The sequence below is a fragment of the Mus caroli genome, unplaced genomic scaffold (assembly GCF_978045245.1).
Source record: "Mus caroli unplaced genomic scaffold, Mus_caroli_1 scaffold_12, whole genome shotgun sequence".
Lineage (NCBI taxonomy): Eukaryota > Metazoa > Chordata > Mammalia > Rodentia > Muridae > Mus > Mus caroli.
Window position 1 is genome coordinate 25,299,028 of NW_028227267.1, and position 26,985 is coordinate 25,326,012.

Sequence of the window (26,985 nt, forward strand, 5' to 3'; positions counted from 1 at the left end):
GGATGTGGATCCATCTCTTTGTCCCACTTAGAGCTTTGCCAAGGGCTATAAACAAACAGAAAGTTCTGAAGCCTTCTGATTGGATAGGCTGTTGCCCTGCCTATGGGCACAGGTTAACTTTCCTTCTTGGGTCATTCATTCATGATTGACTCTCAGTTGTAAACTTCTCAGATGTGCCTCTCAACATGGCTTACCTGCTTCCTACTCAATAAACTCCGTCAAGAAAGCCAGAAATGCATGTTACTCACACCCTACCAAACACCCCGCAAGCCACTGATCTCCCAGACTGGCTTCCAACTCACTATCAGATCTGTCCCGGCTTCTTCTCTAGCAGTGTTTAATTGTCCCCCCACTCAAGACAATGCACACGTTCACATTTTACCCTCCATTTCTCCCACACTTGCCAGAAAAGGAGTTCAAAAATGCAACCTTGGACATTCATAGCTGCCTAGAGTCTCCTGGACAGAATCTGGGTGTTGTTTTGAGACAGGTTCTCAATATGTATTTCAGCCTGGCCTTGAACTCTTTAACTATCCTGCCTTGGCCTTCATGGTACTGGAATTACAGGTATTTATTACCTTGAAGGGAAGGGAAAAGGGGTGATTCCTTTCCTGCATCTCACAAAGGATGCTGACCCAGACTCCTATAAATCAAGGACAGGTTGTCAAGAGAAAAACATAAAACTTCATTTGATTATGGTTTTATGTGATATAGGAGCCTTCAGATGGAACACTCAAAAAACCACAAGGTCAATTATCCACAGTTTGCTTAGGATCAGTGAATCTCAAACAGCTATGTAGAAAGATGATTGTACAAACTGTGACATGAAACTGTGCTCCACAAGGAAATCCCTAGCTGCTCTGCTGGATCAGGATTAAGGGATGCAAACACAGAAGCCAGTTAGGGGCTGTTACAGTAATCCTGTGAAGGACAGCTGATAGCATTTCCAGCCAAGGGTGTATCCTGAATTTGCTTGGAAATGAAACAGAGCCCAATACAGAAAAGAAAAACAAACTGACCAATAACATAAGTTGGCAAATCACTAATAATAAAAGTGCAGATTAAATTTCCACAGGTTCTGTCTATGTATATTCTTTGTTACATTGTCTGTGGCAATGGTTCTCTGAGGAGAGGGAAACCAGGCCACAATCCCTTGGAAAGTGAATTGGTAGGGCACTAAGCATTTTTTCATAAACTGCTTCATCCTTTCTTCAAAATAGCTGGAAGACAGCAGAACTTTTAATAGCATTCCCATTTTATGGGTGATAGAGAGGAATCTATCTTTCCCCCATACACATATACAAGTCTGCTTTATTCTGGTACGTTCCTCTTAGTTTCAAGTCGAGGACTCTGGGGTTCATGGGCCCAGCAGTGTCTCCAGTCACTCAGACAGGGCAGGCCTGGGCTCCTGCTGGCCTTCTGGAAGAACCTGGCTCTTTGGGGGCCACATGAGGTCTTGGATCTGGGAGGTCAGCACCTCGGACAGCGAAGGCCGCAGACAGGGCGGGGCGTCTACCCGAGACGTCACGACGCGCGGAATCCCGAGGGTGCGCGCTCACGGCGGCCGTGTCACGTGACCTAGGTAATTGATACAGCGCGCCGCTCGCGACCCTCCGCTCAGTCCCCGGACCTTCAGCCCCCCGGACCGCGTGGCCCGGAACCTCGGCCAGCCGGTGAGAGCGGCGGCGCGACCCCCGTTCCTGCGAGCTGACCCCTCTGCAACTTGATCCTAGGTCCTGGGGCAGCGCTGCCCACTAACCTCAGCCAGGCCCTTGGGGAGGGGGTGGGGTGTGGGGGGGTGGGGAACGGGAACTTGACCTTGGTCTCTCCCTAGACTAAGTGCAGCGTTCCTTAGGACCCCCGGCCCTTTGTGCGTGTCAGCAGGTGAATGCAGATTTCGTGGGAAGGAGTGATTTGCCAACAGTGGGGCTTCAGGCCGGAAGGCTACAGCACCCCCCCCCCCCCACTGTTTGCCGTAGTGGCCTGGAGAGGAGCCTGCCTGGTACTCTTCCAAGGAGAGGGGGGCTGCCCAGAACCGCACTGAGGTTGAAGAGGTTCCAGGGTTGCATCTGGCGGGACATGCAAGCAGCTTCGAAGTCCCAGGACCGGCCCTATACTTGTTTTTAACTGCGGTCTGTGCTCCCACTTGAGAAAACGGAGGCCGACCAGATATCTAGGTCAAGTAGTTTGAGGTCTCAGCCATCCTCCCGCACTCAGGATGAGCCCTAAGAGGACTTATCTGATTGACCCTAAGGACCATGCTCTTCCAAGACCCAGCGCTGAAACCCCCAGCCCTACGGGCTCCAATCCCAAGCCAGTCTGTGGATCTCCTCTCCATCCACCAGTAACCTTCAACAGACCTTACCCATCTTTGTACACGCCCCAGTTCTGGGCTTTAGTTTGGCTTTTCCTTCCTCCCTGTCAAGAAAGTAAGCTTGCACCCCGACCCCCATCACTCCCTTCTGCCTAGCTCTTTGGAGTTCTACATTCTCCAGTCAGGCAGTGAGTTCAGTTTCTAGTATAAGACAGGTAGAAAGACAGAACGCAGGCTCTGCTACTGCGTGCTGCTTCAGGGTTTGGGGGTAAGGGGGCCTCCCTACTCTGACCTCTACTAACTGATTTTCCCAAGGGCAGTTTACAGAGCAGCCCTCCCCTGTGCACCACTGCAGGAGACTTGGTCTTAAGTTGCCTGCCCTGGTTCTGACTGGATGACATTGTTCCAAAAAGGATGCTCCCAAGATCTTCCCACTAGAAACTTACACAGGGCACGTTTTAGGGTGTGCTTGCTGCCATCCTGCCCTGTATGAGCAGGACCTAACAGGGCTAATTAGGGCCTTGGCTATAGATTTGGAGCTCAGCAAAGCTCTGGGGTCCTCAAGACCAGCTGGCATGGGGGCAGGAATGGCTGGCATCTCCTGCCGGGTTGGGTGAAGGCCATAGCAGTGTCTGGCTGCCCAGAGCGTTCTGTATTTGTAAAACACAGTGTTCCAACACTGGGCCAGGCTGAATACAGCCAGGCCTTGTCCCTATCTGGCCTGGATTGTCCTATCACCTTGTGGGGGTAAAGCTGGCAGAAGGAGCAGTTGGGGCATTGTCCCAAGGAGATATCAAGTGGCCATGAGGAAGACACAGGCCCTGGAACAGACAGCGGGTCACTCTCCAGTTAGTGCTCGCCTCGGTGCTCCTGACTGTGTACCCTTACTGTGCGGAATGCGGATGCTGATCCCCCATGGCTGTTCGGGTTCTCCTGATGTCACCACGTTTGACCCTAGGGCCCATGCTGAACCTTTGGAAACCTACTGCTGCTCCAGGAGACCCAGCCCCAAGTGGCTCACTAAGGGACCTGGCTACATTAGCTCAGGGGTTGGAATGTTGGAAGGGAATCCTGGGGCACCTGAGGTTCAGAGTTCTGCCACACACACCCCTCTAGAATGTCTTTTCTAGTTATTAATTTTCTTCTAATTCAGACTTGCCACAGGTCACCTCAGGAAATCACCATTCCTTGGCTGAGGAACTCGCCTGCCCCTCCAGCTCAAGTGAGTTTGCAAGGGTGAGGGGAGGTAGCCTAGGAAAGCCATGCCTGCCCTTTGGTGGACTTGAACCTTTGCAAGAACTCCAGCCAGTGGCGTCCTGACTTGGTTTAGCTGGTGGCAGGGGTAGGGTGGAGGGATGCAGCTGGTGGACAGTTGGCTGGACACACCTAGGAGCATTGACTCGGAACTAGTTCTAACCAGGACCACATACCCTAGAATGTAAGTGTCCTGGGTCAGTGAGTTGTATAAGGGCCATGGACTCTGATGGGTAGTTCTAGGCTGTACTCTATACTGAAGCTTGGACTCTCCAGGCAGAAGAACACTATTCAGTATTCAGTAGGAAGGATCTGCTTCCTGGAGGATCTACCCCGTGGAGGCTGGGGCGGGACTGGATGGGACAGGAGAGGACCTCCCACTCAAAGCCATGGGGAAAGGAAGGACAACAGAGGTCCCACTTTACTTGGGGTGGTAGGACCCTGGGACAGCAGGGGGCTCAGTAGGTCTGAGCAGGGAGCCTGGTAGTTCTCTACGAGTAGAGGAGACCTTTAAAGCTCCTAGGGGGGGGGTTGGGGAGAGACCCATTGAAAGCCTGCCCACTATTTAGGTTTCTTCCTTGGGAAGGGGCAGGTAATTTAACAAGTGAAGAGAACCCAGCATTCTGTTTTCCTAACCTGGGTGGCCCCGACCTGTAAGTACCCTGGGATGACAGCTACCTTGGGTGGTATTTGTCCAGAGTGTGAGTTCTAGGTAGCTTTTGGGAACCACAGAAGGCGGCTGTAGCAGGGATCCATCACTGGGCTGGCTTCAGTTCTGTTTCCACCACAGGGACCCACAGTCCTCACTTCTGTGAAGTGGGGCTAAGGTTGGGTCTGGGCTCCTGACCTTTGGCTTTGCCCAGGAGGATGGATACCCTGACTTAGTATTGCACTCCTAATGAGTCACCGGTCTCTTCTGGCCAGTGATCAGAGACTCCAGGGATAGTGGGGCTTGTCCTTTCTCATCTGTCTTAGTCAGGGTTTCTATTCCTGCACAAACATCATGACCAAGAAGCAGTTGGGGAGGAAAGGGTTTATTCGGGTTACATTTTCCACATTGCTATTGATCACCAAAGGATGTCAGGACTGGAACTCAAGCAGGTCAGGAAGCAGGAGCTGATGCAGAGGCCATGGAGGGATGTTCTTTACTGGCTTGCTTCCCCTGGCTTGCTCAGCTTGCTCTCTTATAGAACCCAGGACTACCAGCCCAGAGATGGTCCCACCCACAAGGGGAAAACCTTGATCACTAATTGAGAAAAATGCCTTACAGCTGGATCTCATGGAGGCATTTCCTCAACTGATGCTCCTTTCTCTGTGATAACTCCAGCTGTGTCAAGTTGACACAAAACTAGCCAGTACATCATCTTTCTGAGCCTTTGCTCCTCAACGCCCTTCCCTGCCTTTTTTGACGATATACAGCCACCCCAGTGCCTGGAGGAACCCCTGCCCCATTTCCAGGGTGATAGGCTATGTGCCCATTCTTTTTTTGGGTTACTGCCATGATCTGAGTGGGCTCCAGGGCCTGAGCTAGGTTCCCCCTGAAGCAGGGTTATGTATAGGGGGAGCCTAGGCTGGACAGAAGGGTAGGAGCACTGGGAGAAGACCCTGGGAGAAGGTTACTGAGCTGAGACCTCTTGCTTGGAAATGAAGCTGAATGAGATAGGAGTGTGTCCCCTGTGTCTCACCTTGGCTTAGTCTGAGGCCACCTTTCCATGGGACCATAGGTGTTAGGAGTGAACTCAGACATATCCGAGCTTCCTCTTGACTGGGTTCTGTGATTTGTGTTTCTTTCTCTCTTTCTCTTTGTCCGTGTTCAGAATGAGCCAGCTGAGGCTGCTGCCATTCCGGCTGGGGCCACGGGCCACCAAGCTCCTGGCCACACGGGCTATCCCAGTGTTCAGTGGGTGCAGGAGGTCTTCTGGACCACCAACGACCATCCCGAGGAGCAGAAGTGGAGTCAGCTCCAGTTATGTGGAAGAGATGTACTTTGCCTGGTTGGAAAACCCACAGAGCGTTCACAAGGTTGGCACCTGCATTCTGCATTTTATGGGAAGGAAGCTGCAGGGCTGGATGGGAGGATGGGAGGATGGGAAGATGAGGGATTTCAGAGAACCAGCCCTGACCTCAGTCCCTGTGTATTGTGTGGGGGAGAAGGGAGAGGCTTCTTGCTTTCTTACTGATGATGAAAGTGTGTGTGAGTCCACCCCACTTGATGGACCATAGAGAGCTCCTGCTTGGTATGCCAGAGACCTGCCCTGCCTGGTTATGCTAGCTCTCTCCAGATGGGCTCCTGGCATGAAATTAAGAAATAAATGCATATAGATGTGTCATCTGATAAGCTAATATGCCTTGATAACTAGAAGTGAGATGGGAGAAAGAGCAAAAGTCATGTGATCCAGACGCAAGCAGCATGAAAAGTCAAGAGGTCCCTCTTAGCTTGCCACAGGGTTTGTCTGTTAGTTTCTTTCTGAGATTTTTCTCTCTGTAAACGTTTGCAAACACAACAGAATTTTCCCCCTTTCCCATCAGCGTGACAGGGAATGATCCTGGCTGGGCTTTTTTTTTTTTTTTTTGGCTTTCATTTGGTGATCTCAGCTCTTTCCATGTCAGTACAAGAAGAGCCCCATTGTTTTGTTTGTTTGTTTGTTTGTTTGTTCCTGCCTACGTAGTATTCTATGACATGGATGTCACCTGTCCCCAGTAACAGACTTCAGGTTCACATCTTCTCTTGATTTCTGTGAAGAGTGCTGCAGAGTATACTTGTGTCTGTGCACACAGCTGACTGTAGAAAGAGTTTTCTAACATCTGTGGGCAGATGTTCCTGGCACAACTGAACCCACATCCTCAGGAAAGCTGGGGTGTGTAAGGGACCTGGGCTAGTAGAAAGGTTCCCTGAATAGAGGCTCTGCAAAGTCCCTGAGCACCGAGGTGCCAAGAACACTGAATGCTTTGGGGGATCCCAGCTCTTCACGACCTGACCCAGCTGGGTTCTTTCTTCTTCCCTACCTAGTCCTGGGACAGCTTCTTCCAGAGAGCAAGTAAGGAGGCCTCTGTGGGTCCTGCTCAGCCACAGCTCCCAGCTGTTCTCCAAGAGAGCATGACATCAGTGTCGAGCTGCACCAAGACCAGCAAGCTGGTGGAAGATCACTTGGCCGTCCAGTCCCTGATCAGGGCCTACCAGGTGAGAGAGAGATGGAGGATTGGGGGCGGGCGGGGCGGGGTGCAGGGAGTCTGAGCCCTAATGTCACCTCCACTGAGAACCAGCCTTTGTCATGTGCCATTTAGAGCTTTTGAGTGTATTGTTTTGCTGGCTTGTCTGTTTCTCCGCGCTGTCGTCATCTTGCACATGATGGCCTAAGTACCTAGAGGAGCACTTAGTAGGTTGCATTTAACCTTAAGTGACAGAGGAGCACTCTGACGCTTGATAACTGTTCTCTAGTCCGGGCATTCCAAGAAACGGGGACTGTTTGCAGCAGGAGCTTCATTAGTGAAGACGGAATGAATTAATAATTTACCAGACACAGCTCCCCCAGCAGCTGCTCATTCTGGAGGCCTGGGCTCTCTCACACCGGGTTCCCTAGGCTGGGCCCGGTGGTTGGCAGTGTGTCTTGGTGACGGTCCATGTTCTCTCAGCTGAACAGGACTAATTGGAGGCCTGCACTGGTATTGATGCTGTAACAGGTGCAACTATTGAGGATCTCTGTGGGAACCAGTGGCAGAAGGCATTTGACAAGGGAAACGTGGCATGCAGAGGGTGATTCTAGGGGTTCTGGGCCCTTGAAGAGACCTAGTGGGAGGAGCAGCGAGCTACTACACAGACCTGGGAACATCAAGGCATTGGCAAATGGAAACAATGTGCTGTCCCCAGCTAAGCATCCTCTGTGTGGGAGTGTGGAGTGGGAGAGAATTCCCTGAGCACCTGGTGCCCAAGGGTCACAGGGGACTCTTACTGGCCAGAGGACCCAGGGGCTTCATGCAGCACAGTAACTGTTATACCAGCTGAGCATCCAAAAAAAAAAAAAAATTGATGAACTCCAAAATCTGAGACTTTTTGAGGACCGATGTGACGTCACAAGTGGAAAATTCCACGCCTCGTCTCATGGACGGGTTGTAGTCAGAACGCAGGCATCCTGAGAACATTGCCCAGAACCACATTTCAGCAGTGCATACAAGGTGCTGGGGAAACAAACACATTTCATGTTTAAACTTGGGCCCTTTCTCCAACATATGCCATTATGTCTGTAAATATCCCCAAATCAAGAAGAGTGTGAAATGCCAAATGCGGCTGGCCCCAAGTATTTCCAGTAAGGCATCTTCCAGTTCATTGTGTTTTCCTAACTGGGTGAAAGACACCTAGTGACCTCATGGGTGATCTTGACAAGAACAAGGACGGTCACACTAGAACTGTCTTGTGTGGAGATTGACATCTCGGATGCTGCTTAAGGCTGGTCTTATCTCAGGATGAGATGGCCTTATCTCAGCACAGTGCTCAGTCCTTTCCGTTCTGTGCATGTGGTATGTGCACGTGAGTGTGCAGGAGTGTGTGTGTGTGTGTGTAGGCCAGAGCAGGATGCCTGGTCTCTTTACCTCTTCTTTATTGCCTTGAGATAGTGTCTCACTGAGCCAGAGGTTCATCGTTTGGGGTAGGATGGTTAGCCAGCAAGCTCTCTGGGTCCATCTGACTCCACTAATTTTAATGGAGGTTACAGACCCACAAAATCATGCCTTGTTGTTTATATGGTTTCTGGAGATTTGAACTCACTTCTCATGCTCTTAGCCACTGAGTTCTCTTTCAGTACATATTGTCCTGTAGCCCAGAAGTCTGGCTTCAAACCAACTCTGTAGTTAAGGATGCCTTTGAACTCCTGATCCCCTTGTCTCTGTCTCACACGGGCTGAGATGTAGCCATGCACCACCATATCTGGCTTGTTCTTTTTTTTTTTTAAATTAGCCAGTACCAAGCTCATGACTTGTGGACTTAGGCATTCCCTGTTTGCAGTAAGGTACAGGAAAGCGACACGTTGCCGTCGCTGATGTGTCTCTCCTGAGCTGGTACTGCAGCTCCATCTCTGGTTTTGTATTTCTTGCCAGGTTTTTTTACCTGTAGAGGTTTTCTGAGCCGGGGCTTCTCTGCCCCACTCCCATGATGTCATTTTCCCGATCCCATGGTGTCATATCCCCGGTCCCTTTGTCCATGTAAATGAGATCTGAGCTCTAGAGGCTTCACCCAGTGTGGACTTGATTTTCCCCAATCAGCTTCTTATGTGGCTTTAGGGCAGTGAGCAGCCTGAGGTACTTGTCACAGGACAGCTCCCCTGGTCCATGGTACACTGAGGTGCACATTGCACAGCAAAGGCAGGGTTAGTTAGGGGGCGCTTTATTTTCCCTTTTATTGACTGATTTTCAAAAGTAAGATGTTTTGTGCATCCTTCATAGGTAACCAGTGAAGGTTGTCGTCGTCGTCGTCCTCCTCCTCCTCTCCCTTCTCTTCCTCTTCTCTTCTCCCGCCTTCTCCTCCTTTCTCCTCCTCCTCTTTCTCCTCCTCCTCCTCTTTCTCCTCCTCCTCCTCTCCTCCTCCTCCTTTCTCCTCCTCCTTTCTCCTCCTCCTTTCTCCTCCTCCTTTCTCCTCTTCCTCTCCTCCTCTTCCTTCTCTTCATCTTCTCTTCTTCTCCCTCATCCTCTTCCTCTTCTCCTGCCTCCTCTTCCTCCTCCTCTTCCTCCTCCTCCTCTTTCTCCTCCTCTTTCTCCTCTTCCTCCTCCTCTTTCTCCTCTTCCTCCTCTTTCTCCTCCCATTCCACCTCTTCTTCCTCCTCCTCTCACTTAATAGTCTCTCCCACTACTGATTAGGCTGACTTTGAATTCATGATCTTCCAGCCTCAGCCTTCTATTGTTCGATTACAGGCATGCACCACCATACCTAACTTTCATATATATATATAGTTTCATGTGAATGAACACACTTAAGTGTTAAACCTATTAGATGGTTACAGTGTCTTTATTCCCAGCCCTGGCAGTGACTAGCACCCCTTTGCCATACTTAGCTTCATTTGTCAATTTGACACACCTGGGAAAAGAGAACTTTAGCTGAGAAATTGCCTTGATCAGATTGGCCTGTGCACAAGTCTGTGGAGCATTTTCTTAATTGCTAATTGACACAAGAGGGCCCAGCTGACAGTGGGCAGTGGGTCTGGGCTGTATAGGAAAGGTAGCTGGGCAGGGCAGTAAGCAGTGCTCCTGTCCTTTGATCCTCCCCGTGGTTTCTGCTTCAGTTCCTGCCTCCCGGTTCTTGCCTTGAATTCCTGGCTTCCCCTCCCTTCATCCCGGCTCTGTAGGCTAAATAGCCATTTCCTCCCCAAATTGGTTTTGGTCAGTGTTTTATTATACCAATAGAAAAAGAACTAGAATAGTGTTATATTTTTCCCCTTTCCGGAATCGGGTTTCCTGGGAGTTGAGTCAATTGCAGTGATGAGAACTGGGAGCTGTGTGCATTTTAGAAAGATAGCATGCATTATGGATTTATTTTAATGCAGCTATATACTTCAAATGCAGGACTAATGGTTTGACCTCATCCGTCTTACGGCACCTTCTCCTTTCAAAGATGCCAACAATAGATGTTCTCAGAGATGCCATGCGGTGGCTTATGTGATGTTTCCATAGCCCACACGCAACAGGCTTAGAATAACAATTCCCTACTGTTGCTACTGATTGGCAATAGGAAAGTTTATGAGTTTCCCCCGTAGTTCTGCATGTCTTTAGGGAATATTCCACTGGCCAGATGGAAACCTCCTTCTGTGCACAGACACGCTGCTGGGGTGTACACTGTGTGTTACATCTTAATTTAGTTTATAATTAAAGTGTTTATAGGGTTTCAAAGTCAAATCTTCAAAATAAGGTATTCTTAAAAAGCCTGGTTCTTTGAAACCTTATACCTTCAATCCAGCTTTTACAATTCCTATATTGTCCCATCTCTATGTACAGTAACTTTTCTTACTTCAGGGTTTCTTTTTAGTTTATGATTTCTTATAATGCCTATATGCATTAATTTTTGAAGCCCCCTGCTCCATCTTTTAAATGTTCTCCTTATTATTCTTTATTACTGTTGTGTTTGTTCATGCACAAGTGCGGGTATGAGAGATTGTGGGAATGGTTTCATCATAGCAGGTGGGAATTTTCCTCACTCTTGGGTGGGTTTTCCTTGTTCATGTGTCAGACGCTTTGGAAATTCACACTAATGGTGTATGGCATATAAAACTTTGGGTGGCCGGGCAGTGGTGGTGCACGCCTTTAATCCTAGCACTTGGGAGGCAGAGGCAGGTGGATTTCTGAGTTCGAGGCCAGCCTGGTCTACAGAGTGAGTTCCAGGACATCTAGGACTACACAGAGAAACCCTGTCTTGAAAAACCTTTAAAAAAACAAAACAAAACAAAACAAAACAAAACTTCGTGTGTAGGTCTTTGCTTATATTTGCCAGCCTCGTATTGTGTGTTTGAGATGAAGCTCCCACCGTCTGCCATCAGGGGATTCACTGGTGAGTGACCCCACAGTAGGATGTGTCACAGCTCAGAACTCCAAAGCTGGAAGTGGGGTGGGGTTCTGAGCCTCACATGGAACACATATCTGTCCAGCCTTATTACTCTTCCTTTTCCTAGATCCGAGGCCACCATGTGGCCCAGCTGGACCCCCTGGGCATCCTGGATGCAGACCTAGATTCCTTTGTGCCCTCGGACTTGATCACAACCATTGATAAATTGGGTAAGAGCTGGGATCCTCCCCTGTCACCCTGGTGGCCCAGTGAGGAGTTTGCAGGCCTGAAGCCTAGCTGAGCCCAGCGTATCTCTGTTCAGGGCTTCCACACAGGTGTCAGGGTGGATGCATCAAGTCCTGCCGAGATGCTCTCCACCCCCCAGCCCAACTTCAGTCTTTCTTTCTATGCTGCCTTGGTCTCTTTTCCAGCCTTCTATGACCTGCAGGAGGCTGATCTGGATAAGGAGTTCCGGCTGCCCACCACGACTTTCATCGGGGGCCCAGAGAACACTCTCTCTCTTCGAGAGATCATACGTCGCTTGGAGGTGAGCCTAGGAAGGCTTGCCTGGCTTTGCTCGGGAGCCCATGAGCATGTGCAGAGGGATGGAGGGAGCTCCCTTTTTAGTCTCACACTCTGGGGCTATCCCCCTCTTGCCCGTTCCTCATAGACTCTCCTCCTGTCCCTCTTAGAGCACCTACTGCCAGCATATCGGCCTGGAGTTCATGTTTATTAATGACGTGGAACAGTGCCAGTGGATCAGACAGAAATTTGAAACTCCTGGCGTGATGCAGTTTTCCGTTGAGGAGAAGAGGACCCTGCTGGCTAGACTGGTGCGCTCCATGAGGTCAGCACTACCTCATGAACATTCTGCATGGCTGGAGGGCCATGCTTGGTTCCTGTGGCAGGGAAACTAGCAGGGCCTAGCAAGGGAAGGCAGCTGACTTGCTCCCACTGCTGAAGCCTGCAGAAGCCCTTAGGCAAAACATCAGGACCATATGCTCAGTTAATGTGACCATTAGAACCACATAGGTGGGCGGGGATGGGACTGCAGAGAAACACTGCAGCAGAGGTCGCACTGAGCATGGGCAGAAGTGACACCCTGTAGCTCTAGGAATGACATGATAGAATACTGTCCCCGGCATGTGGGTAGGGGTAGCGTGAAGGCACCCCTGGCAGGGGCAGTGCATTACTTCCTAAGGATGCCTTGGAGGAGGGGACCATCTAGAGCTGCAGGGTCCTGGAGGTGCACCAGGCTAGGCTGCTGGGTGCTGAGTGACTTTCTGAGCAGTGGGGTGTGGGCTCACCTTAGGCATTGGCAGGGTAGAGGTGTTGGAGGCTTGCAGGAGGGTGGTGGGCGGGAATATGGAAGGATAACCTCTTAGGGATGTTTGACTGTGAAGAGGAGAGAGTGGTATTGGGAATGGGTGGCACCTAAGGTTTTGGGAAGACTCCCAAGGTGCCATGCTTGTCCTTTATGTTGGTTGAGTGTGACATGGTGTCTGGGCTGGGTCCTGGACTATACAGGAAGGAGGTGACTTTGTCCTTCCTGTGTCCTGGGCATTTAGCTCCCAGTGCTTGTGAAAAGCCCCCAGGAACCCCAACCTTGTCCCTTTCTACCCATTCCCTGCCCTTCCCTTTTCCCCAAACAGGTTTGAAGACTTCCTGGCCAGGAAGTGGTCTTCAGAGAAGCGGTTTGGCCTGGAAGGCTGCGAGGTCATGATTCCCGCTCTCAAGACCATTATCGACAAGTCTAGTGAGATGGGGATTGAGAACGTCATCCTGGGGATGCCACACAGGTAGGGCCACTGAGTCCCCTCACCATGATGCTTGGCAAAAAAGCAAGGACCTTGGTAGGTTCTCAGAGCCCCTTTTCTGGCCTGTTTTTTACAGCAAGAGCCAGATACTTAGCCAAAGCCACATGCAGCCAGGCCCATTCAGATTCTCTGGTTATGTTGCTGCTTTCTCCAGGAGGGGCAGGATCTCAGACTGTGGACCATATTGTGTTCAGATCCTGTAGATGGGAAGAAGTCAAGGGTGTGTGCTTAGGGGTGTATGCATAGACGGCTCTGAGTTGGCATCCCTTGGACATAGGTCTGTAGAGATGGGCACAGTCAGTTTCCCAGCTTAAGGCGACTCTGTATTTCCCTTGACAAAGACTTTGACTTTCCATTTGCCAGCAGTCTGTGCGACAAAGAAAGCCCTTATGTGATCTAGAAAGCTGTTTGTGGTTGTGCTAGCACAGGACTGTAATGTCTAATGGACTCCAGATGTGTGGGGTGGACGATTTCTGTCTTAGCAGGCCTGTCAGGAGTCTGAGGCTTGTCTCTCACGGTCTTTTGAGGGGTCCCAGGGTCTGGTAGGTTAAGCAGAGCTGTCCCGGTAGCCATGGTGACATGGGACACATGGCTTCATGCCTCAGGCTACTAGAACAGCAGGAGAAGATAACACCTGGAAGACAGATGGCTCAGGCATCTGCTGGGTAGCTATTTGCCTGGATCAGAGGGGCCCTTCTAGGCCAGTTCAGGCTTCCATGGCATAAATGGTAACCCCAGGGCTGTGAAGAGCTTTGCCCAGAGCAGCTGAGGAATGTTCTTTGGGCCTGATTGTCTGTGGGAGCAGTGTGTGGAGGGGAACTGACCGGGAGGAGGCTCTCCTTTCCTGTGTGGGGCTAGGAGTCAGGCTTAGGGTCACTGTTACCCTGAAGCTAATGGGTTCAGAAGGGAGTTTTTTGAGTCACTTAAGTGTTCCTATCAGGCTGGTGCCCACCTTGCAGGAAGTACCTTGAATAGTAAGTTCAGGCTGGGCTGAAGAATCTGGTCTGTGGCTGCCTGTTATTTCTTAGTATTTTCCCCATCTGAGTCCCCTCACTGCTCCATCCTGATCAAAGCTGCTGCTGGCTGGGCTGGAGGGGCATGTGAGCCTTAGCATACTAGATTCAGTGTGTGGGAGGTGCCTATATAATGGGGCTGGGTCTTTTTTGGTAGGGGAATGAGTAGGGACATGCTATAGGTGATTGGTGGCTTTCTGCCCCTCCCCAAAGGGCTTGCTAAATCATTGATGTGTGCAGGGAGTCTGAGAGAAGCTGACATACTGGGACTACTCCAGGGCCTGGTATATCAAGGCAGGATGGGAGGATTGGGCTTTACTTGGGGACCATCAGGAAGGGTTCTGATAGGTTTAATGGCAGGTAGGGAGAATGGCTGTACTTGGCCAATGTCAGAAAGAGACCATGGTGTCAGGTGACAGCCCTGGTCATTCTGGTCCTCAGGGGCAGACTGAATGTGCTGGCTAACGTGATCCGCAAGGACCTGGAACAGATCTTCTGTCAGTTTGATCCCAAGCTGGAAGCAGCAGATGAGGTGGGTGTCATACTGTTCCTGGGGGACCCCCAGAGGGCCTGGTGTTTGGGCTGGGAGATTTTGGGACTTGAACTGCCAGGCTGACAGGCATGGAAAGAGTCCCAGGGACTGGGATGCTTGCATCAGGTCCCTCAGGCTTGGTAAGTAGGTGCTGCCATGGACCCTCCAGGCCAGCCTTACTCTTTCCAGCCAGTGGAACTGAGGCCCAGAGAGGTGCAGGGGCTTCCCAGAAGTTTCTCCCTTGAGAGTTTGTAGCTGAGCCTTTGCACCCACAGTTCTTTTATCAGCCTCTAGTGACTTGTTAGCTCCAGAGAGGCATGGGTGGACTGATGGTTTCCTGTGCCCTTGGCCCACCCTGTAGCTTGTATGCCACTGAGGTTCTTAGCCATGCCAGGCCCTCAGCCCTACTGCCTGCCTTCCTCTCCTTTGCTTCATTCAGTCTCTAGCTAAACTTCTGGACCTGGACATTTTGTCTGTCCTTCCTCTTCTGTGTCCCTTTGCTTTGTCTCTGGCCTTTTTCATTCCCCTCCCCCCATTGTGTGGTGTGTGTGTGTGTGTGTGTGTGTCTGCATCTGTGTGTGTTGTGTATGTGTCTATGTTGGTGTGTTTGTGCATCTGTGTGTGTGTCTGCATTGTATCTGTGTGTAACCCCATGTGTTCATCCATGTCTACAAGTTCATCTGTTTTTCTTTCAAGACTGAGGGAGGGACTTTGTCTCTGAAGCCCTTACCACCCAGCACAGGTGTTTAGTTTGGTTAAAGAAACTGGTCCAGGAGTACCTGGCTCATGGTGCCAGAGCAGGCCTGGTGCCCACATGGCTGGCTTCCAGCCCAGGATCTTCCTGCATCCTGTTCATGTCACTCAGCCACCTTCACACCTTTAAGCCTCTTTTCGCTCCTCAATAGAGACGTCACAAAGGGCCCTGCCCCAGAATGGTGTGAGGAATTGAAGAGATGATTTGGGGGAAGAAAACTGAAATTTTTGTCTGAGTAGCACCTTTTTTTTTTTTTTTTAAGATTTGAAAACATGTAAGTATTGTTGAAAGGAAAAATATAATTTGAAAAAGAAATGGGACATTATTTAAAGAACATTTAAAACTTCATCCGTGTGGTGTGCCCGTGCATGCTTGCCTGCATTTGTGGTGAGGTGTATTCTCTGCAGACACATATATTTGTCCAGGAGCCATGAGAACAGCTTGGGGCACTGTAGGTATCTGGCGGTTTCACTCACCAAGTTGCCTGTGTTCCGTGCCAGCACGTAACGAGCTTGGCTTGTTGGCTTCTTGCAGCTGCAGTGTTCAGTGTCAGGACTCTGCCTGCTGTAGCAGGCACCCTCACCCTGCAAGCGAGCACATGACTGTAGCTGTCAGGTGCCGCCTGAGAAGTGCAGGAGCCTGGGCAGGGAGCAGACCCTGCGGAGCCTCCCCTGGGCCCAACCACAGCACGTGCAGCTCACAACTGTTACTCTTTCTCTGTTGGTTTTTCCTTTGCCAATTGGATGGGTGCAAAATGATTTAATTTTAACATACTTTTTGAAATGAATCAACTATTTTGAATCTCTGTGGTTCTTGTTCTGAAAAATCCCCTTCATAGCTTTGGCTTATTTTCTTGGGACTTTGGGATTTGTCTTTACTAATTACAAAGCCATTTTGCATATTGAGATCAATTAGCTCTTGCCCTGCATTTGACATACCAGCTTGTTTTCCTCCTTGGTACTGTGCCTGGATTTTCTTCCCCTTGCTAATGGAAGATTTGCCCTGGCTTAGCTATCTTAACACGTAGGGACTTTATATATTGTTTAAAAAGTATGCTTTCTCTACTCCTAGATCCTAAAATATCCTCTAACGTCTCTTGCATTTGATTTCATTGGTGTGAGGGGTAAGGTACCATTGAGCTCTGGTACATTCTAAGAAGCCTGGCAAGTCGGCTCAGCATGGTCACGAGCCACACTGGAGGTGGTAGGTTCATCATATCCCACCCTTACCCTCAGGGCTCTGGTGATGTCAAATACCATCTGGGCATGTACCACGAGAGGATCAACCGTGTCACCAACAGGAACATCACATTGTCACTGGTAGCCAACCCTTCCCATCTAGAAGCTGTGGACCCCGTGGTACAGGGCAAGACGAAGGCAGAGCAGTTCTACCGTGGGGATGCCCAGGGTAGGAAGGTAAGTTGTTCTGGGTCCGTAGAGTGGCACCTGGAAATCAGCCTTTGAGAACAAGGCTCTGATGGAAGAGGAAACAGGGTGTGCTTCACAGGCTGGGTGCAGGAGCCTGCTTGTTTATGCCCTGCCATTCAGGTCATGTCTATCCTGGTCCATGGGGATGCCGCCTTCGCTGGCCAGGGGGTCGTCTATGAGACCTTCCATCTCAGTGACCTGCCTTCTTATACCACTAATGGCACAGTGCACGTTGTGGTCAACAACCAGGTAAGGGAGTCGGCTCAGTACCAGGCTGCATGCCCATTCCTAGAAGTCCAGGTTGTGGGTCCGTGGGAAATGTGAGGCAGCCGTGGTGTTCATACCTCTGCCCTGCAACTTCCCAACACATGTGACTTCAGGTAGAAAACCTGATCCTTAGACTGGCAGGAAACCTCAGGCAGGGAACCAGACTCCAGCCTTGTGTCCTAGTCTGAGAAATTGGTAATACATAACATATATGTACTGGAAACACATCTATACACGTTACAGACAGTTTTATAATGACTGGAGGTTACACATCCATAGGCTCAGTTGACTATGGATCCAGACCAGGTATGGTGGGTACGTGCCATTCCAGCTGGTCCTTCATGGAAAGTTCATGGACAGTTTGAGCTATGTAGTGAGATTGTGAAAGTCCAGCAGGAATCTTGCCTAGCATCTGTAAGCCTTGGGTTTGAGCCACATCACACACACACAAAAGTAACCAGGAAAACCCGAAACACTAACCTGTGCAGAACACCAACAGGCTTTTTTATTCCTTGTTCTCTAAAGTTTATAATATAGTGACTATTTACATATGGTTTACATATATTAGGTATATGATTAAAGGTGTAGAGACAGATGTTGGTTCTATGCAAATGCTGTAGAATTGTGTATCTAGGCCTAGAGTCCTGAAAAAGTTCTCCCAGGCACCTAGAGACACCATAAGTAGCAGCCCAGAGGACAGCACAGGGGCTGGCTGTGTAGCTGTAGGTGACCTTGGGCTCCCCTGAGCCATTGGTCTTGGTTGGTAGTCATGTTCCTTCCTTCCAGGCAGCAGAGTCTCATACAGCTAGAAGCCCTAGGTTCCCCACCTCATTTGCAGCAGCATTTAATCTTCCTCGAGTTTTGCTGGGGGCAGGACTTTAATGATCTTCCTTATAGACGAGGACAATGAGGCTGGGAACCAAAACATCTTGCTCTGCAGTCACTCTGGTGGATCAGATCCGCAGGCCCATGTGTCTGTGCAGCACAGAGGCTGGTAGAAAAGCGAGCCAGTCTCCCTGCTGCAGCCGCTGCCAACCCATAGCAACTGCTGGCATAGCTGGTCAAGGACTCATTGACTGTTAGCCCTTCACGTCCCCTGTGTGTCCTAGGTACCCTGATACCTCCCGCCCCCAGCTCCCTGATTTGCCTGTCACCGTATGTCTAGCCTAAAACAAGCAGGAGTTGTGGACACAGCAGTATATGTCTGTAGTTCCAGCTACTCTAGAGCCTAAGATCGGAGTCCAGACCTAATGAAATCCTGTCTCAAAAAAGAATACACAGAGGAACACATCTGGCTTCTCCTGCCCTTGCAGATCGGCTTCACCACAGATCCCCGAATGGCTCGCTCCTCCCCTTACCCCACTGATGTGGCACGGGTGGTCAATGCACCCATCTTCCATGTGAATGCAGACGACCCAGAGGCCGTGATCTATGTGTGCAGTGTGGCAGCTGAGTGGAGGAACACCTTCAACAAAGATGTTGTTGTAGACCTGGTGGGTCTGGGGTCCTGATTGAGGCCAGGGCAGGGGTGGAGTAGATGGCTTATTCCTGCTATGCTGGGTATGATGGGTGTTTTGGGGCGTGCAGGAGCCAAGGACGGAGTGAGTAGCCCATTCTGGCTTGCCAAGAAAATCGGGTGTGTTTGAGGGTGCTGGTACCAGAGCAGGCTTAGTAGCCCGTCCTTGTGGGTAGCTAACAAACCAGGTGATTTTGGCATATGGAGGCTCTTTTCTGCTGTGCTGATCAAGCTTGGTATATTTGAGGGAGTGGCCTATCTTCATGTATGGTTAGGGCTTCAGCACTGAGGGCTAGATGCTTTTAGACTGAGGATTGGTGTTACCAAGAACCAACCGTCCGTGCAAAGGCCTAGGCGTGGAGCATTCATTCAGTGACAGGGGAAAGCAGGTCCTTTGGGATGCTTCAGATTGGACCCTGGCCTGTGTGTGCACTGTGCTCTCAGCCTGTAGTAGGGACTGAAGCCCTGGCTGCCCATGCAGGTCTGTTACCGCCGGCGTGGTCACAATGAGATGGACGAACCCATGTTCACGCAGCCACTCATGTACAAGCAGATCCACAAGCAGGTACCCGTGCTGAAGAAGTATGCAGACAAGCTCATTGCCGAGGGCACCGTCACTCTGCAGGAGTTTGAGGTAGGTAGGTGATGAAGGAGTAGCTGATGTTCCCTGTCTCCGAAAGTTTCTGGTTTTTAACAGGGCACAGGAATTTAGGCATGGGTACACCTGGGTGTGCAGTGTGACCTGGGACAAGCCAAGTTTCAGGCAGGAAAGGGATCTTTCTGTAGGGATGTCCTGTAACTATTCTCTAAAAGGTATTATATTGGGATCGTGCCTAAAATTGTTATAAACATGTTAATCCTTCTGCCTTTATGGTAGACCCTCTGAAAACAAGGTGAGAGTCTCTCCTCTGCCTCCCTGGATCTCTTTCTGTAGCACACTTTGGGCTCTTCAGGCTTTGGAGTATCTGTCCAAGACCAGTCTAAACTCTGAGGTCTAGGCCTCTGACCATGGCATCCCTATGAACCAAGAAACAGAGTTCTAGAATCTGTGATGGAGACCAAGGCTTTTGAGTCTGGGCTGACTGACCCTCTTGGATGCTTAGTATATGACTGTCTGTCCACATCTTCCTCTCCCTTCCAGGAGGAAATTGCCAAATATGACCGTATCTGTGAGGAGGCCTACGGCAGGTCCAAGGATAAGAAGATCCTGCATATAAAGCACTGGCTGGACTCCCCCTGGCCTGGTGAGTGAGGAACACGCAGCCAAGTGAGCCCTTTGAGCCTCCTTTAAGCATTGGTGCAGGCAAAGGACTGCAGTGACTCTGGAGAGCAGCCACTGCAGAGCTAGAAGCTGAGGCTTGTGCCTGGCGTGCAAGTGTGAGCTGTTCCTGCAGGTGGAGGCAGGCCAAGGTGGCCTTAGAGCAAGTGTGGCTATCTGTGCCTCGCCAGGGATGGAGGTGGATGGTACTGGAGGTGTCTACTAAGAGGGTCCCTCTGGTGGGGCCAAGATAGGCCAGCTGTGACCTCAGGGGATTATTAGGGCAGGTGTAGGTGCTATGGCCGAGCCTTTTCATCCATAGCAGATCCCAAGGGTGTATACTGATGTCTCCGGAGGGAAGGAATTGCAGCCTTCCTATCCTAGGACAGAAAACTAACCAGGGGTGTCAAAGTCCCCTCACCACGGGAGTATGAATGGAGTCTGTCCCCTCAGGCTTCTTCAATGTGGATGGGGAGCCCAAGAGCATGACATGCCCTACGACGGGCATCCCTGAGGACATGCTGACCCACATTGGCAGTGTGGCCAGCTCTGTGCCCCTGGAGGACTTTAAGATCCACACAGGTAAGGCTGCTGTGTAAGCCCCAGCATGGTTACCCTCAGAGCTGACACTGTAGCCCTCAGAGAGAGTTGTTGGGATACCAAGGGAGAACAGAGATTGTGGCATGGCCCCTGCTTAGCCTCTTGGTCTCCTGGTTTGGCTCAGAGCCTCATATGGGCCCCTTCCCATGTTCCTAACTCCACTCCCAGTGGGTATGGGGAGTTAGGCATTTGTGGATATCACATTCCAGCTGGGTTCCAGGGTGAGCTCTTAGACTGGAACATTGAAAAGACAGCCTCTAGGGTAGCCCTGGGTCATTTAAGAGAACAGAGAAGCTTGTCCTAAGATGTCTGTGTCTCTTCTAGATAGCTTTTGGGAATGCAACTCTCAAAGTATGCATGAGGTACCCACTGATGGCACCCAAGCTTAGAGCTGTATTCTGTGCACATTGCAAGGGTCTTGCTGGGTGTATGGAGTTTATTAGCTCAGTCTCCTCTTCTGGAGAACAGGGACAGTCCTCTCTGGAAGTGTCATAGAGAATTCTGACCCAGTATATTACCACTTCCTCCTTTGGAGAGGAAGCTCAGATCAGCCCTGGTCTGGCTACAGGCTAGGGAGAAGAGTCTGAGGGGACCACCCACAGCCTTTGCTTTCTCACTGAGCCCTCACCCCATAGCTCTGGTGCTTCAGCCATCCAGGCCTGAGGCTGAACCGTGTTCCTCATCCTCACAGGCCTCTCTCGCATCCTGCGTGGCCGTGCAGACATGACAAAGAAGCGCACAGTGGACTGGGCCCTGGCAGAGTACATGGCCTTTGGTTCATTGCTGAAGGAGGGCATCCACGTGCGACTCAGCGGCCAGGATGTGGAGAGGGGCACATTCAGGTGAGGCTGAGGCAGGCTGGGCCCTGGGCCCTTGGGCGCTGCTCTTGTCTTCACTGAGACCATGGATCTCATAACTCAGCAAAACACAGGCATCCCAGGGTTAGCCTTAGAGATCTGAGGTAGACCTGGCTCTGCCTCTCTAGGAACCCGGGAGGGCGGGGGGTGGGGTGGGGGTGGCGGCATTTGTCTGGCTAAATGCATAGTCAGGGCCAAGTTTTCAGACGGTCCTTTTCCTGACCCTCACATGCTGACTGGTTGTCCCAAGCTGGTAGTCACTTGTGGCCCTCAGGAACCTTTATTTCTGTAACTGGTGACCTTTGTCAGCCTAGAGTTCCCTCCTTGCTGCCTGAGTTTTGGAATCTGAGTGAGGACACATATTTCTTCTAGGTTGGGATCCTAAATATTCAGAGTCTTGGCTCAGCGTCATGTTCATTGGCTTCCAGGACCACAAGCCATTTTTTCCGTTCCCGGAGCTCGTTTCTGCCAGCCTTTTTTCAGCTTGGACCCAGGCAGCCATCAGCTGCATCCTGAGCTGCATGCCAGTGTTTGTTGGGCTTGGGCCTCAATCTGGTGGCCCACTTACTCTTTCATCTTGGGGTCTTCCCAGTGCTTCCCATGGATCTCATAACTCAGCAACTCCTCTGAGCCTGGACAGGGCAGGTGTGGTGGTTGAGATGGTAGGACATGTAGGAGATGTGACCTGCTGGGATCTCAAGGGCCACCCTGCTTCTAGGATGCTGGCAAGGCAGATCTCACTGGTTCCCTCTGTGGTTGAAAAGATAAGGCATGAGACATTGTAGCTTTCAGATCTCAGCCTGGCACCCTTGGTATACTGTGTGGGTCGCTGGCAGGCAGGAAGCAGGGCTGGTAAGACACTGGGAAAGGAACAGGTTGTTGGGTAACCTTGGTGTGGCCATTTCATAGGACCTTATAGGCCTTTGGGAACATACAAGACCTACCTACCTGCTGCTGCCCGTGTGACAGCCTCCTTGCTCTTGTCCCTATCCTGACTTCTCTCTCCCCAGCCACCGGCACCATGTTCTTCATGACCAGGAAGTTGACCGGAGGACGTGTGTCCCGATGAATCACCTGTGGCCTGACCAGGCCCCGTACACTGTGTGCAATAGCTCCCTCTCAGAGTATGGAGTTCTAGGTGGGTGGGGGCTCACTGGCATGCCTCAGGGTCTGGGAGGGCAGGTGGCCTCGGAGACTGGGAAGGAGGTCAGAGGTACTAGGATGGTCCTGAGGGATTGTGGCTGGACTGTTTCTTCCCACAGACATTTGGGAGATGAAATCATGTCCCATGTGGTCCACCAGGCATCTCAGTTGGGGGAAAGGGACATTTGCTTGGTTTTCTTTTCTTTCTGTCTACTATTTTTTTGTTGTTGTTGTTTGGGTTTGTTTGTTCAAGACAAAGTTTGTTTCTCTGTGTAACAGTCCTGACTGTCCTGTAATTCGCTTTGTATACCAGACTGACCTCAAATTCACACAGATCCACCTGCCTCTGCTTCCTGAGTGCCGGGACTAAAGGTGTTCGCCACCACGCCCAGCTTGCTTTATTTTCTATGGGATACCTAAACTCTTTCCCTGGATGCCAACCACAGAGGGTCTGTACAAAAGTCCAGGACAGCCCATAGCAGAATGCAGCTACTGACCACCTAGCAGGAAGCCCGGCCATGGACACATGGTCTTAAACCCACCTCTCTCCTGCACCCCAGGAGCCCAGTGTTGAGGTTCGCCTGTGACTCTACGGGGACATGCCTCCCTTCAGCTTACCTGAAGCCAGCACCCTTGCCCTCTTACTTCTGGGGTTCAGCCCCACCTGTGGGAGTTGCCTGTGGGCTTATGTACCCTTCCTTCATCAGGAACTTTGTGCATGTTTTCAGGGGTCTATGGGGTGTCCCCAAGGGCCACATAAAGCTGCACATGACAACATATGGTGTAAGAAAAGCATGCTTCCACATCCAGGAACACACAGCCAGGCCTTCGAGGCCCAGCGAGCCTCTGCCTTTTTCTGGTTTATTGGGAAGGTCTGGCTGGGACTGGTAGCATATACTAAGGAAAGGCTGGGTTTAACTGGAACCACTGCTACTTGGTGACATTGCACTGAACTCTGTCTTGGTGTCCTTTGCCTAGGCTTTGAGCTGGGCTATGCCATGGCCAGCCCCAACGCCCTGGTCCTCTGGGAAGCTCAGTTTGGTGATTTCCACAACACAGCCCAGTGCATCATCGACCAGTTCATCAGCACTGGCCAGGCCAAGTGGGTGCGGCACAATGGCATCGTGCTTCTGCTGCCCCACGGCATGGAGGGCATGGTGAGGGTTGGGGGCCCTTGCAGGCCTCCCACAGGAGGGCAGGGTCACCCCTTGGTCCCCTGAAGAGCTTTTCAGGCCGTTGGAACTTGTGATCCAGACTTGTGGGCAAGGCGGGAACAGGCACAGACAGGGTTAATCTGCCCCTTGCAGCCTCCGGGCACTGCAAGGCTGAGTTCTGCAGGCTCAGCCTGGGTCACGTGTACTTTCAGGGTCCAGAGCACTCCTCAGCAAGGCCAGAGAGGTTCCTGCAGATGAGCAATGACGACTCGGATGCCTACCCAGTGAGTGCTGCCTGCTGTCCTCAGGCGGGGGAAGTAGAGTCCAGGGTAGTTCCACTCCTAGCCACCAGATGTTCCCTGCAGGTGTTCACTGAGGACTTCGAGGTGAGCCAGCTCTACGACTGCAACTGGATTGTGGTGAACTGCTCCACCCCAGCCAGCTACTTCCATGTGCTGCGCCGACAGATCCTGCTGCCCTTCCGCAAGCCTGTGAGCTGCCCTGGCCTTTTAGCACCGCGACGGTGCAAGGGTTGGATGTGGGAACCCATAGGAGGATAGGAGCTACTGGCAGCTGGCTTTTTGCCTTCCAGCTCATTGTCTTCACACCCAAGTCTCTGCTGAGGCACCCTGATGCCAAGTCCAGCTTTGACCAGATGGTGTCCGGTATGTGTCTGCTCTGGGCCTGGTGGGCCTCCTTCACTAGGGTGGTGACCTGTGATGTCTAGTGGCTGATGTGTGGATTCTGTCCCTGGAGCGCCCCTGTCTTCTCAGCCTCTGTCTTCATTGTCCCTCCGCAGCTCCTGGCCTGGTCCTTGGGAGATTGGTACTTTGGCTAGATCAGATCATTTGGAATAAGCTCCAGGGTCCAGGGAGTTGGTGGGCTCTCTTACCTGTCAGTTAGGGCTGGCAGGAGATGAGAAGCTGGCAGAGCAGTGTCTGGTTTGCTGGACACTGAGTGCTGCTCCCTCATTTTCTATCTCTAGTTTCATTCATGAACCAAGTAGACATCACTGGGAACCTGGCTGACCTGGTAGGGAGGCAGGGAGGCACAAGAGTGAAGCTTGTTACCAGCAGCAGATCTGACTTGGCTGAGTCCTGAGTAGAGATAGACAGGATCTAGCTAGGTCAGGGCCTCAGCAGCGTGGACACTTGAGGGGTTTATTGTTCGTTTTTTATTTTGTTTTCATCTATGCGTCCATTATGGGAAGGCAGCTGTAGTGGATAGTCAGATCCACTAGTGCGACTACCCCCTGGGAGACTGGTAGCTCTGTCCCTACACCTGGCAGCAGCTGCCCTCTGTGTGTCAGTGCCCTCAGAGGGGTGGTGATACAGGGACATCACAGCAGCTCTCTGAGGAATTTTACAGCACGTTGACTTCAGGAAGGAGAAATGGCCAGGGCTGGGAGATGGAGGCTCTGCTACGGGGCTAAGGGAGGAGTGTACAGTGACCTCCCAATAGCTTACCCTAGCATACAGGGGCTGAGTGCCATGTCTAATGTGGGCACAACTGGGGTGGGAATACAGATCTGGAGCAGGATGGTGCTATCCTGGGCCCATCATGTTACCTTCTCTGTCCCTCGGGCCCTTTCCACTCCTGTACCCCATACCTTGAATGTGTTTCTAGATCTCTGCTCTTGTCCACAGACCTGTCTCCCCTCTCCCTCTGACAACATCGTCTGTCCTTTAGTCCATCTTTGGGATCAAAAGCCGTCTAATGTAATCAGCCTGACTTGAATCAGCTCAGTAGCTGGGAGTAGCCCAGGGATGGTTGGTGTGCTCAGTGGCCCATTGCCCTTCTGGTACTAATACCCCTGAGGTACCTGGTCCATTCTTTAGGAACTAGCTTCCAGCGGCTGATTCCGGAAGACGGCCCCGCAGCACATTCTCCTGAGCAGGTCCAGCGGCTCATCTTCTGCACGGGAAAGGTGTACTATGACCTGGTAAAGGAGCGCAGCAGCCAGGGCCTGGAGCAGCAAGTGGCCATCACACGCCTGGAGCAGGTTTGCCGAGTGTCCTGCCACTGTAGTAATAGACAGGCCCCTGGCTCTGTGGTGTGTGGGCGTGATTACCGAGCACAGAGCAGGCCCTGCACACGTTGTCCCTCCTTAACTCTGCCTTTGTATCTCTGCCTCCCCAGATCTCTCCATTTCCTTTCGACCTGATCATGCGGGAGGCAGAGAAGTACTCGGGAGCTGAGCTGGTGTGGTGTCAGGAGGAGCATAAGAACATGGGCTATTACGACTACATCAGTCCACGCTTCATGACTCTCCTCGGCCACTCCCGGCCCATATGGTAATGGGCTAGAGAGCTCAATATCTGTCTCCCTTCTCTGCTAGCCTGCACTGGTTCTTGATCCTGGCATCCCTATACTAGCTTTTTCTGCCTTATTGGCAGTGCCACCGAGAACTAGCCTTCTCTGGCAAGCATTTGAGTCCCTACAGGTTCCAAGCTCTCTGTCTACAGGCTAGCATATCAGGGTTGGGGGAATTGCCAGTGGGACGACCTTCAAGGATAGTAAGCCTAAGGATTCTGCAGCAAGTATCAGATTTCAAACCCTCTTGTGTGACTCAGATCTCCACCCTTTAGTCTTAGCCCCTGGCCGTGGCACTGCCAGAAAATGATAGTATAGCAGTGTGTGCAGGCCAGCCTCCTGGGGGGCTTGCAGGTGGCAGCCACTGCTGCTCAGTGTGGCCATTTTGGTCTTCTCGAAGATGGTGGCAGGGATGAGAAATGTGGGAAAAGCCAAAGGTCTGTGGGCTGTGGCATGGTTATTGTCTCCATGGTCACGGAGTGGGCAACTTCTGGGTCCTGTGGCTGGGTAGCTGAATTTGGTGTAGGCCCACAGTGCAACAGCACTTACTCTAAGTAGAGGACCACCCAGACAGGCAGTCTTCTTCATGTGTGCCGCCCTACCCGGCCTTCCCTGAGCTGACTCTCCTCCTCCAGGTATGTTGGCCGGGACCCAGCAGCCGCACCAGCCACTGGAAATAAGAACGCTCACTTGGTGTCATTGAGGAAGTTTCTGGATACCGCCTTCAACTTGAAGGCCTTCGAGGGCAAGACGTTTTAGAGTGATCTTGCAGAAGGAGGTCTTATCTGGAAACTCTGGGCCCCAGATGAACCACATTCATGTAGCAATTTGGACCAAAGAGTAGCGCTGCTGGCTTTGGTCTGTTATTTCAGAATTGGTCAGGATCAAGGATTAGCTTTCCTCAGATGGAGGGGACATAGATGTGGTATTTCGCCAGCCCTGCTAACCTTTTTTTTTTTTTTTTGGTGTGGTGGTGGTTTCTTTAGCTTTACTAGTCATGTCTCTAGACAGCCACTGGAGCCATATAGGGTTGTGCCCATCCTGGCAGACTTAGTTGCCGATCACCTTGTTGTAGCCATCTCATCTGTAGATTCAGAGATGCTCTCTGTTGTGCTCTGGAAGTAGAGAGTCCAGCAATAACAACAGGTAAAGCTCAGCCACACCGGGAGATGCAGCGAGATGCAGCACATGCGTGCGAACCCAAGCAGGAGACCAAAGCGCAGAGGAATAAAGACATGCCTGAG

General features: G+C 51.3%; 1 protein-coding gene across 1 annotated transcript; it reads left to right on the forward strand.

Moving 5' to 3' along the window:
- The first annotated feature begins 1,565 nt into the window (after window positions 1–1,565).
- On the forward strand, window positions 1,566–26,985 carry Ogdhl (oxoglutarate dehydrogenase L). Its single transcript, XM_021181391.2, has 24 exons — window positions 1,566–1,673; window positions 3,468–3,536; window positions 5,386–5,590; window positions 6,579–6,749; window positions 11,218–11,320; window positions 11,522–11,637; window positions 11,783–11,937; window positions 12,743–12,889; window positions 14,362–14,452; window positions 16,442–16,621; window positions 16,754–16,882; window positions 18,214–18,393; window positions 18,898–19,050; window positions 19,558–19,660; window positions 20,128–20,256; window positions 20,966–21,116; window positions 22,142–22,269; window positions 23,253–23,431; window positions 23,641–23,712; window positions 23,794–23,919; window positions 24,021–24,093; window positions 25,267–25,430; window positions 25,568–25,722; window positions 26,377–26,985. The coding sequence occupies exons 3-24, from the start codon at window positions 5,387–5,389 to the stop codon at window positions 26,498–26,500; spliced, it is 3,033 nt and encodes a 1,010-aa protein (XP_021037050.1). The 5' UTR covers window positions 1,566–1,673; window positions 3,468–3,536; window position 5,386; the 3' UTR covers window positions 26,501–26,985.